The sequence below is a fragment of the Diabrotica undecimpunctata genome, chromosome 7 (genome assembly GCF_040954645.1).
Source record: "Diabrotica undecimpunctata isolate CICGRU chromosome 7, icDiaUnde3, whole genome shotgun sequence".
Lineage (NCBI taxonomy): Eukaryota > Metazoa > Arthropoda > Insecta > Coleoptera > Chrysomelidae > Diabrotica > Diabrotica undecimpunctata.
In genome coordinates this window covers 42,432,130-42,445,461 of record NC_092809.1, presented here as the reverse complement: position 1 = coordinate 42,445,461, position 13,332 = coordinate 42,432,130, and the positions used below count along the sequence as shown (strand labels likewise).

The following is a 13,332-nucleotide window of genomic DNA, read 5'->3' as shown; positions in this document are numbered from 1 at the left end:
AATTCTTTTACAAGCTGATGTACGTCATTTTAAGGTGTCTCGGAGCGTGATTTCACGATTGTAGTTTGTCTTTAGTTTGTCGAAATGTGCATATAACTGCACGTGAACTCTATGGGGCATTAGAAAATATCCACAACATTACTGTATGTCACCAATCTTTAAGGAATAGATTACATGAAACTGACCTGTACGCCAGACGTTCGTTGAGGGTTCTCATGTTACGTCATGGAAATCGTGAACTCAGATTAAGGTGGGCGCAAGAACATGTGCAGTGGAACTTACAAAAATGGAGTTCTGTGTTATTCACAGATGAAGCTAGGTTTTGTCTCTACCCTGATTAAAGAAGAGTTAGAGTTTGGAGAGGACCTAGTCGAAAAGAGAGGCTCAGGCATGTACAGGGTGTTCGTCCATATAGTGGTCTACAAGTTATGATGTGGGCTGGAATAATTTTTCATCATCGAACTGTTCCCGTTTTTGTAGAAGGCACTTTGAATCAATCTCAATACATTGATTGTATCTTAGAACTTGTCCTTCCATTTGCCAGTGCTGCAGATTCCGAGTTGCGTTACATGCATGATAATGCAAGGCCACATACTGCAGCAACAGTCAGAGATTGGTTTCATAACGAGAATATTAAACTTTTAGCGTGACCATATCAATCGCCAGATCTTAAAGCAGCTGTCAAACTATAATTAATGCTGCTGAAGAAAACACAGATTATTTAACAAATAAATTTTTTGTTAGATTTTTATGTTTTATATTAACTTTTATGTTAAGCATTTATATTAAATTAGTGTACTTCTTAAATTTTCTTTGATTAGTATGTATGTATACCATAGTTTTAAAAAACTTATTATAAAGTAAAACCTTCTTGAGTAAAATGGTATAAAATTTATTAAAAATTTTAAAAATTATCCAAAATGGATTTGTGTGTGTGTGTGTTTGTGCATTATTGGCTTCGGAGTCTCTGTCCATTCGCCATCTTACTTTTATGACATTATTTTGTATTTTTTATTCGGAAGCTCTAAAGGAGTGCTCCTTGCTTTCTTCTCGTTTGCTATACAATCATAGTCCTGCTCTAATTTTACAAAGAAATATTTCCTATATATCTAATTTTACAATTATACCTTATTATTTCCTTTTGTTGTGTGTTTTTTTTTTCTTTTTTTATATATACATATATATTGTCATTGTGACATTTAGTTTGTATATCAAAATTTTCCGTTAAGATCTTATAAATATCCAATTTTTAAGGTAAAAATGAACAAAATAGCAACAGAAAATCACTTTTCATTATTTAATAGATCATGAATAATAGCAAGCTGAAGAAGATCTGAATAAATTGGATATTTCTGTAAAGATTTACAAAAAGATGTTACCACATAATTGGATGCAGTCAGATGTAGAAATTAGTAGTGCAACAAACTTTATTGCCAATCTGTTTAAATAATTTATTTCCAATACAACTGATTTAAGTGAAGACGAAATTATTCCCACGTCGAAAACATATCACGCAATGACACTAATTATCAACGGTAAGATAAGAACCGAAATTATAGTGTTTTTGACAATTACTTATGAACATTTTAATCACGTTTTGTATATGTGTCAGTTTGTGGGTTTGTTTACGGTACCCCAAAGTACCTTTTTTATGAAAATGCATCCAGTTGATTATTTATATAACAAAACTGTCAAAATGACAATATATGAAAAATTCCGTTAAGATCTTATATATATTAAAATTTGAAATTTGGTTAAGTAAATGGATAAAATAGCAACAGAAAATCTCATTTTGTTACAGTTTTTATGAATAATACGACTTTTGATCCAAAATACAACAACAATGATGATAATTTTGATGAAAAATGTGAAACATTCAATTTTTTAGATAATGTCTGGGAAACTGATTTTAATCAACGATGGAACTATAAATCTAATTAATATAATATAACTCAATGGTTACTGGCAAAAGCCATTGTACGACAACACTTGCCCCTTACCAACCCGACCTGAGGCAGCGTGGTAAGGTATGCCTCGCGACCCCTTATGAATAAAGGAAAAAGAAAGCCACGGCCCTCATTCTCCGTAGGCCCAACTGACCCCGAGATGGGTAGTTCTCGGGAACCAGTCAGGAGGGCAGAGGGTGCTAAGAATCTGCGGAGTCTAAACCACTACCCAGCCAGATCAACAACACTATACGTAGCGACCTATAACTGCAGGTCGTTAGCGAACCAGGCAAGACTCATAGAGTTAGAAAATGAAGCAGTCAATATTAAATGGGATGTCATCGGAATAAGCGAAGTAAGACGAAAGGACGAAGAGTTAATAGAACTTGAATCGGGCAACATCCTCTATCACAAAGGAACAGAAAATGGACGAACAAGTGGAGTGGGGTTCCTAATTAATAAGAAATGGAAGGATAGGATAATCGACATAGCAAGCACCTCAGACAGAGTAGCTAGTCTAAGTCTAAGACTATCCAGAAGATACACCATCCAAATTGTGCAAGTATATGCACCAACCATATCCCACTCCAATGAGGAAATAGAGGAATTCTACAATGAAATAACTGAGGTGCTTAACAAGAACAAAAGCCAATTTAAGTATCTAGTCGGGGACTTTAATGCCAAAGTGGGTAAACAATCAAATCAAGAACAATGTGTCGGCAACTTTGGCATTGGAGAAAGAAATGAAAGGGGAGAGAGACTGGTTCAATACGCACATTACCAGAACCTCTCAATCGCCAATACCTATTTTAAGAAGAACCTCGATAGGAAATGGACATGGTTAGCTCCCAATGCAACTACCAAGAACGAAATAGATTTCATCCTAACTAATAAGCTGAAAACCATAAAGGATGTAAGTGTGCTCAACAAATTCCGAACAGGTAGCGATCACAGACTAATTAGATCTCGGGTCGTTCTAAACACTAAACTAGAAAGAATGAAATTACTCCAGAAACCAACTGCAGGGGTAAATATCACTAACCTAAGCAACAACTCGGAACGCTATCAAAATTTAATTCAAGAAAAATTACAAGACCCAACGAATAGCACACACTTAATGGAAACAATCTTAAATTGCGCCAAAGGAGTTGGAGGATCACAAGCACACAACAGCAATAGAAAACTTTCAGATGAAACAACAGCTCTCCTGAAACAACGAAGAGAAATGAAAATTAACTCCAATATTAATAGAATTGAATATACCGAACTGTGCAAAGTAATACGGAAAAAAATCGCAGAAGATATAAAAACCTACAATGAACGACTTGTACAAAATACAATCGAAAACCATAAAAACTATAGGAAAACCAAGAGGAAGTTGGCAATCGGTAGAAAGCAAATAATAGCATTGGGAAACAACAACGAAAGGATCACAAATAGGGATGAAATAATAAAACATGTAACCGAATTCTATGAGGGTCTATATAAAGCTCCGAAAGCACAAGAAATAGGCGAAGAAGAAATTGCGGTTCAAGAAGATGTACCAGATGTTCTCGTGGATGAGGTAGAGGCAGCTCTTAAGAGCATGAAGAACGGCAAGGCAGCCGGTAATGACGGTGTTACAGCCGAACTTCTAAAGATTGCTGGTCAAACAACTTGGAAAATCCTAGCAAAAATATACACAGACTGCCTAAAATCGAGACATATTCCAAAAAAGTGGAATTCAGCCAACATAATCCTTATTCACAAGAAAGGTAGCAAGGAAGACATTAGAAATTATAGACCGATCAGCTTGCTACCTGTGATATACAAGGTATTCACCAAAATCATTAACAACAGAATACAGAACACACTTGACGCTGCACAACCCCGAGAGCAAGCAGGCTTTAGAAGTGGCTTCAGCACAATGGATCATATTCAAACATTAAGGGAAGTAATGAGCAGAACAAAAGAATATGATCTACCACTGGCGCTAGCATTCATAGACTTCGAGAAAGCATTTGACTCCGTATACCCAAGAGCAGTCATAGAAGCTCTTGTCGACCAAGGAGTAGATAAACCATATGTCGAAACGCTAGCAAATATATACAAAGAGGCCACAGCTAGAGTAAGCATATATGAAAATACCCCAGAATTTCCCACTCAGAAAGGAGTCCGACAAGGAGACACCATATCCCCTAAGCTCTTCACTGCAACCTTAGAAAATATCTTCCGGAAATTAGACTGGAACAACCAAGGTCTATGTATAGATGGAGAATACCTAAACCATCTTAGATTCGCTGATGACATCATTCTAATTGCTAGAAGTCCTGAAGAATTACAACTGCAAATTAATGACCTTAATACAGCCAGCAATGAGGTAGGCCTAAAAATGAACCTAGCAAAGACTAAAATAATGTGCAATGATCTGATCGCCAACGTGGAAATAAAAATTAATGAAACCTCGCTAGAAGTAGTAGATGAATACATATACCTGGGACAGCTCATACATAAATCGGGATCACTACTTCCGGAAATCAACAGACGAATAAAACAAGCGTGGTCAGCATTCGGACGAAATTCCATAGTCTTCAAGTCCAAAATGCCACTATACCTCAAGAAGAGAGTATTTGATCAATGCATATTACCCGTCTTGACATATGGATGTGAAACTTAGATATTAAAGAGAGAAATAACGTCGAAACTCCAAGTAACTCAAAGAGCAATGGAAAGATGTATGCTAGGGATAACAAAGAGGGATCGTAAAAGAATTGAATGGATACGGAGGCAAACCCAGGTAACTGATGTAATCCAAAGAATAAAATCCCTGAAATGGCAATGGGCAGGACATATGGCAAGAAGAACAGATAACAGATGGACCACTAGAACAACTATGTGGTACCCCAGGAACGCTAAGAGACCAAAGGGGCGCCCAAATCTCAGATGGGATTATGATATTAGAAAATTAACAGGAACAACGTGGTCTCGAATAGCACAAGATAGAAAAATATGGGCGCAAATGAGCGCAAACTATTAGAACAACGTATAACTAAGACATCGTCGAATAATAATAAGAACATAAAATAACATTGAAATAAGGGAGGCTGCACCGTAATTGGAAACGGTTGATAAAGCTGCACATGATGATGATGATGATATATATATACACACATATATTTATTTATTTGTTTTTTTTTTCTTATCTTTTTATCTTATATAATTTGGGATATTAGACTAGAATACAATTTGACGCTCAGGGGTCGATCAGAGCATTTAGACGAGACAGGTGGACCTCGGATAGACTTAGGGCTTGGCACATAGGCTATAAACTTAATCTAATACATAAAACATGTTTATACAAAATTTGATAAATATTACAATCTTCTGAACTTAATAATTGGGTTAGGTTATATGGTTTAGTGATTTTGGGTATTTTGGTTATTTCTTCACTTAGGGGAAGTTCACTTATTGCATGGACAATTAGGAGAATCACTTAATTTTATTTTATATTTATACTGCGGAGTTAAAACATGGTTGAACCTTAATCTGCACAATACAGAGAAAAACCGCTTACTTCCCGACAGTCTTGAGAACCAAGATTGGCTAGGAGGCTCGGTAACTATGTTTTTATAAAATTTTCCTTTTGGACTGCTTCTATACATTTCCATTCTGTTAGTAATATGGGCTTTACGTGGCAAGCAATTTCATTGTGAGGACATTTATACTTTAAATATTCTCCTGTTCTACTTCCTATTTTAGCTTCTTCGTCTACTTCTTCATTTTCTTTTATTCCACAATGTCCTTTAATCCAAACAAGTGATACATTAATCTTTTGAGATTGTAGTTCATGAAGTTTAGTAATTATTTTGGTAAAAATATAATTACTATTGACCTGGTGGATATTTTTTATTTTGAGCACTTTTACTATCTGAACAAATTGCAAATGATTCTTCTGTAACTTTCATATTACTTATATATAGAAGAGCTTCTAATATGGCGATTAATTCTGCCGTATATATCGTTAGTTTTTCATTTAATTTATAAGATTTTTTAATGTTATTATGTGAATCAAATATAGCGCAACCTACTTTATTGTTACTCTTTGATGCATCGGTGAATATATGGATTTATAAGCCACTTAACGAGATCAGATGACCCTTAAATTATATAATTAGATGATAAAGGATTACATTCTTAATAGAACGTACAAATTCCCAGCTGGAACAAGGACTTGATAATACGAGCTGTAACAACCAACTACAGAAATGACAAAGACAGAAAAATTGTAAAGAAATGAAAATATAGTGAGAATAATTAAATTACAACTCTTGGAATGAATGGGATTATCATGAAAAGACCGGCAAACTATATCAATCACTAATCAAAAACTTCTTTTTCTTCTTGAAGTGGCTATCCGTTTCGGATGTTGGCGATCATCATGGCCCTCTGTACTTTGCACACTGCTGCTCTGAAAAGGTTTGTGATTGTTGTTTTGAACCTGTTCGTAGATTTTTCAGCCAGGAAATCCTTCGCCTTCTTGTTGTTGCTGTCCTTCTACTTTTCCTTGTAAAATTAGTGTAATATTTCGCTGTTCCTCACTAGGTGACCGAGGTATTCGATTTTGGCTGTTTTTATTGTGGTTAACGGCTCTTTTCTTTTCGTATTCTTATTAAAACGTCCCGATTAGCAACGTGGTCGTTATAATATATCTTTAGGGTTCGATCAAGGGACGATCAAGCCAAATTTCGAAAGCCTCAATTTTCTTGTAGGTAGCGTCTGTGAGAGTCTACGACTCAACTCCGTAAAACAATATAGGAAAGATTGTAGTAACCTGATTTTTATGGGTATTGATAAATCATGACATTTGAATAGCTTAGCCATTTTTTAAAATGCAAATCTTGCTTTAAACTACGTAAAAATTGTGAAAATAAAACAATGGAAAGAGAAATGCAGAAATACAGGGAAAGACAGATGGAATGGAATCAGTCCGAATAACATAATAAATTGTAACCAAAACCGAGAGAAAGAAGACTAGTCCACAACAGATTAGGATCCGAGGGATTGAACAGCGACGATGATAACGTTTACGTATCGTATTACGTTTAAGTAACCGTAAAGTAAACGTAACGTATTATGTTTAAGTTTCTTAAAGATTCTCACATTTTGAATACATACTTCTAATACTGATAGTTAAGTAAAAACACCTAATAAGAAACAAATGCCACCACTAATTTTAGTACCTCGTTAAAGCAGTAAACTTGATGACTTTATTCTTTTTCCGATTCAGTTCTTCTAACTAGGGGAAGCGGAAGCAATAAATTGAAAAATGTTTTCGCTTTTATGTCTAACCGAAACTAGATAATCATTTATTTTTGTTTAATTTAAACTTTATGTTTTTTTAATACCGCCGGTTTACCTTAATTATTAATCACACCCTTATTTTCAGGAAACGGTCTATTTAATTACATATTCGCACCGGTTATCGCATCCCCCACGTGTATGCAACAATTCAGGTGTTTAATATAACGCGGTAGCACCCATGCATTATAAGAGTATAAGTATCTACTCTAATGGTAATCTTGATTATTAATTCACCATTCCGTTTTAAGATAAATACTAATCTACCTTTTTGAATACAATATGTTTTGTACATATGCGTTTCAAAATCCATTCTACATAAAGTCCATGGTTGGGAAAATATCTCGGGATAATTCGCCAATAAGACAAAGAAGCATTCATCATCATTCAATCTTCGCTTATCCATTGCTGGACATAGATCTCATTCATAATTTACCATCTATTTCGATCTTGTGCCTCTTGCATCCAATTCCTATGACAACGTTTTAGATCGTCAGTCCAACGTGTTGGTGGACGACCTCTGCTTCGGTAGGCATCATCTCTTGGTATCCATTCCAGTATCCGCAAGAAGCATTGAATGACCCAATAATTCAGAAAATATCTAAGATTTCACCTATTACGAAGAATGAAAAAGAAGAAGCAAATTAACTCACACAACAGTTGTCTTTATATATTTCATCGTGTATATGAAATTCTAATGGTTAATGTGCAATAATAAACATAAATTGTTTTTCGCAAGAAGAAAGAAATCCGTAAACTGTCTTTTTATATCGCGGTATATTATAGCAAGAAGTCGAATGACTAGACTGTTTATATTTAATAATCAAATCAAGGAAAAGGTTATGTCGTTAAGACTCTATTAAATTTTCTTTTATCCCTGACATAGATCTACAGAAATGTTTTTCTCCACCTCATAACCATGAAGATCTAATACAATTTTTTGATTGGCATGTGACAATGACAATGAAGATAGTTCATTGATTTTGTTTTGTAAAGCAAAACATTCAATTATTGTTTATAAATAGCTTATTGGATTATAAAATGAATATTTAATAGGATATTTATGAAATACTAAGCATTAGAAAAGTATTATTATGACTTTAAAACATATATATATATATATATATATATATATATATATATATATATATATATATCTATATATATATATATATATATATATATATATATATATATATATATATCTATATATATATATATAAATATATATATAATATATATATATATATATAATATATATATATATATATATATATATATATATATATATATATATATATATATATATAGCTTGTTATTTTTTATTATAACTTTTTTATTTCATGGGTCTCTTGTAAATAAATATTGCTTAAACGTTTCGGCTATTTGCCATTTTCAATAAGCACTTCATTTTATAAACATTACATTATAGGTACATATTTCATGTTTACACTCTTTAGAAATTTAACCCTAGATTAAAAAATTGGTATCTAACGTTGACAGATGACATCTGGCAGGTATCTTAAAACAGGAGTGGTTCATTGATAATCTTTATTTACATTGCGTTTAAATTTTGAAAAATATTTTCCAGATGTTTTTAATGATTTATGTCCAACATTAATCAGACTTAATGTCAAACATGCCAACATGTTTGACATTAATTTGTTCAAAAAATCTTCTAGACAGTGTGGTAACAATATTTGAATTGTCAATATTTTTATTTTACGATTTTTTTTATTTTATGTTTGACGATTCACCACCCGGTATGTATATATATATATATATATATATATATATATATATATATATATATATATATATACATATATATATATATATATATATATATATATATATATATATATATATATATATATATATATTATATATATACATATATATATTATTTATATATATATACATATATATATACATATATATATATATATATATATATATATATATATGTGTGTGTGTGTGTATATATACAGGGTGGTCCTTAAGTAATTGTACAAAAAGAAACAGTAGATTCTACACTTTAAAATATTACGATTTAAGCCAAATTGCTTTAATAAAATGTTGATATTAAAAAAGATACAGGGTGTTAAAGTGCAAAATTAAAATTTTATTTTTTACTATAACTTTCATGTTTGTAAACATTTATGTATAAAAATGTACAACTGGGTATTTTTAAATATGAGAAATTATAATTTGATGCGCACTTTGATGTAACTGATAGAGGGTGCCACATATGCCACATATGTGGCATAAATTTACACTCAACTTTTTTGCTCTTTAAGTTACCTATATTTGGGATAAAAAATATTAAAGATACATTATTTTAACAAAAAAAGGTATAGTTTTTAATAACTTCAAAACTCAACAGTTTTCGAGATAATCGCATTTTAAAAATGAGCTGCATAATTCTGATCTAAGGAAATTACTCCAGGCAACGAAAAAAAAAATAGACAAAAACATTAATACTTCTGAATTTTGGTATAAAATACCTTTAACTAAAGTTAATAGTTAACGAAATAATAAATAAAATAAATATATCAGCAGGATAATTAATAATAGGATTTGACAAAATAACAGAATAATAGGATTTTACATCAAACATTTTACATTTTATGTTAAATTAAAGTCATAATCAAAACATTTTGTTTACAAACCAAATTAAGAAATAGTTAAACTAAATAACATAACTTTTTGTCAAAGTAAGTGTTCGATATGTCCAGTATTTTCTTTAATTCATTTGTCAATATATTCCATAAAAGATCGTCTAATATTAAATAGCATCATTGGTTCTAAAGAAACTGCTGCAGTATTTATTTCTTCCCATAGTTGGTTGCGAATGTTTATGGGATTCTTATAGACACGTTGTTTTAATGCGCCCCATACACCAAAAGCAAGCGGATTAAATTCGGGGCTACGTGGTGGCTATAATGTATAATGGATGAATATATTATTTTGGATATATCCAAATATTATGGTATATTATGGAACTACATCTTATTTGTCGCAAAAGTTAAATAATGTATTAAACTGTTCTGTATCTCGTTCATTGGTTACTTATATACACACGGAATAACCTATCGATGATATTACTTATTTATATGATTACGTTACAGCTTACAAGTAACTATAATTACATCTCGAATAAATGGACTATTCTGATTTACTAAACGAACTAATATTATGCTGAACTAAATTGCCTGTGTGTTTACTATATTTATAACAATATCGGTTATTAGGACAACGATGATGTTTTTGTAAAAATGCTGAGTCTTTCATATTAGATTTGTAGCAAAAGTAATATGAAACAGGACAAATATGTGTTATTCAATACCTGTGCTCTAGTTTCTATTTGTCCTAATAAAAATGGGTAAACAATTTACGTACTGAACAATAAGTATTCTTTTCGGATTTTTTATGAATTAAATAATTATATCAATATCTCACCACATTGTCAAGAAATATGACTAGCACGACCAATTTAACGTCCAGAAAAGTTGTATTTAAATATGTTCTAACTGCCTTTTCTCTAGAATGTGGTGGTGTACCATCTTGCATAAACCACATATTTTGGGTTTTTAGCATTTTACAATAGAGAAAAAGTAATACAACGCCATTATAGAAACTTAAGAAGCGATAGCAAAGGAAAATTGTAAACATGATGACGGCCAACGTCTGAATACGGACACGGCACCTAAAGAAGAAGATGAAATATCTTTTCTCCAATAAGACATTTAGCACCCATAACAAAGCATTTTGTGATGTTACATTATCATTTTTGTTGTTTTAATAAGAATAAACTATAAATTATGCTTATCTATAGGTATTCAGTGCTTTACCGCACAAATATCAAACTAAGAATTATTGTGCAGCTGACTTATAAAAATCATTTATCTCGAAAACGGTTGAATTTTCAGGTTACTAACAAGTATACCTTTTCTTTGTAAAAATAATGTATCTTTAATATTTTTTAACACAAATAGAGCTAACTTAAAGAGCAAAAAAGTTAAGCGCAAATTTATGCCACACATGTGGCATATGTAGCGCCCTCTATTAGTTACATTAAAGTAGGTATAAAATTATAATTTATCCTACTCAAAAGCATCCAACTGTAAATTTTTGTCCAAAAATATTTACCAACGTAAAAGTTATAGCGAAAAATAAAATTTTAAATTTCCGCTTTAACACCCTGTATCTTTCTTAATATCAACATTTTATTAAAGCAAGTTGGCTTAAATCGTAATATTTTAAAGTGCAGAATCTACAGTTTCTGTTTGCACAATTACTTAAGGACCACCCTGTATATATAGCTTTAAATAAATATATGCTTTTTATTCGCCTAAAATAAAATGAAACTCTTATAATTCTACCATTCTTCTCTACTCATATGCAACTCGTATTTAATCAGTTCGAGTCTGCGAATTTTTTGAGATGATTAGATCATCGCGTGTGTAATCTTCCTTGTTCTTTCTTGTGTTTTCAATATCTGCGTTGGACAATTCCAGATCCTACATAAAATAAGTAAACTCACTTACCTGGCTTTCTCTAACGTCGAAGACGGTGAAGTTCCTATAGCCCCGAAGCCGACACCAACAGCTAAACCCTCTGGAATGTTATGAACGGTAATGGCGACAACCAATAAAATAATTCGCTTCCACTGGCCTTTTTGGATCTCCTCGATGTTGCAGTCATCCGTTTCGTCGAAACTCTGCATACGAACTTTATCTTCAATATCTTTCTGTACTACTACAGACTTTATACCTACTGCAAAGGACAAAAAAAAACAAAGTGTAAGATATATTATTTTGTCTGATTCAATATTTAAATTAATCATCTACATTTTGATAGAACTATTGAGAAGAAGAGAAAAATGGAGCACTGAAAGATGATCACTCAGGAGTCATGCGACCTTTCGCAAGTTAAATTGCTCCAGTTCTAATCCAAATAGTAAGAAGTTTGTCCCACCCTGTTAATATGGGTGGCCCTGTATATTTGAAAATATTTTAGAGTATGGTCCTATCTATGCTGCAACTTTTACTCAAGTTATTTCATATCTCTTGCGACAAATAAGTAAATGGACTTCCTAGCACTAATGCCACACCCTGTATATACCTGTATATATAGCTGTAGTATATATGTGAATTACATTTGTAAATCATTATTATCAAATAGGTTATTAATATTCAAAAATATAATGAGTAGATTTCTCTTAAAATAGATATTAAGAGATACCTCTTAAAAGTGTAGGTTAATGGATTAAGTCCACAAAGGAAACCGACAGCTCACACACAGACACAACTACATATACAACGGTTTCAATTAGGCATTGCAACTACATATACAATAAACTTCTAAACATCGTTAAACAACGAAAGGTCTCATACCTAGGCCATATTTTAAGAGACGACAAATATAATCTTTTAAAAATCATTTTAATGGGCAGATTTGAAGGTAACTGGACCAGGTCGCAAACGACACTCAAGGTTTAGAGACATAAGAAGCTGGTGTGACATACCCAATATCAATACAATAATAAGAAGAGCTTGGGCTTAGCGATATACAATGGCCTAAATCAGGAAAATGTAACACCAGAAATTGAACAATGTATTATTCCGGTAAAAACTCCAATCACAGGCAGAGAGTTGGCATTACAGTTGATAACAATTCTCAAAAAGCTGTTTGTAACTTTGTTCCCTACTCTGATCGAGTATTGATGCTATCTCTCAACTCTCATTTAAAACATGATGTTTTAAAAATAAAGCATGATGAAGATACCATAAAGAACGTCTATGAACAAATTGGCAATGTCTTAAAGCTGACTAAAAGACATGATATTAATATTATATTGGGAGATTTAAACGCTAAAGTGGGCCAAGGAGAAGTGGATAATTGAGTGGGACGATATGGACTCGGGGAGAGAAATAAACGTGGCGACCGGCTGATTGATTTTTGTATTAATGAAGAACTCATAATTGCAAATACCTTGTTCAAACTTCCTAAACGTAGATTATACACATGGAGGTCACCAGGAGCT

The 13,332-nt window shown here is 32.3% G+C and overlaps 1 protein-coding gene across 2 annotated transcripts in view; it reads right to left on the bottom strand.

Moving 5' to 3' along the window:
* The window catches only part of Zip48C (Zinc/iron regulated transporter-related protein 48C), a 252,599-nt gene that overhangs the window by 208,482 nt on the left and 30,785 nt on the right, over positions 1–13,332 (bottom strand). The window contains exon 4 of one of the 2 annotated variants that reach the window (XM_072537193.1): positions 11,834–12,062. In XM_072537193.1, coding sequence (XP_072393294.1) covers positions 11,834–12,062 — 229 coding nt within the window. The remainder of the gene's footprint in view (positions 1–11,833; positions 12,063–13,332) is intronic. The other variant, XM_072537194.1, reaches the window with a different exon arrangement.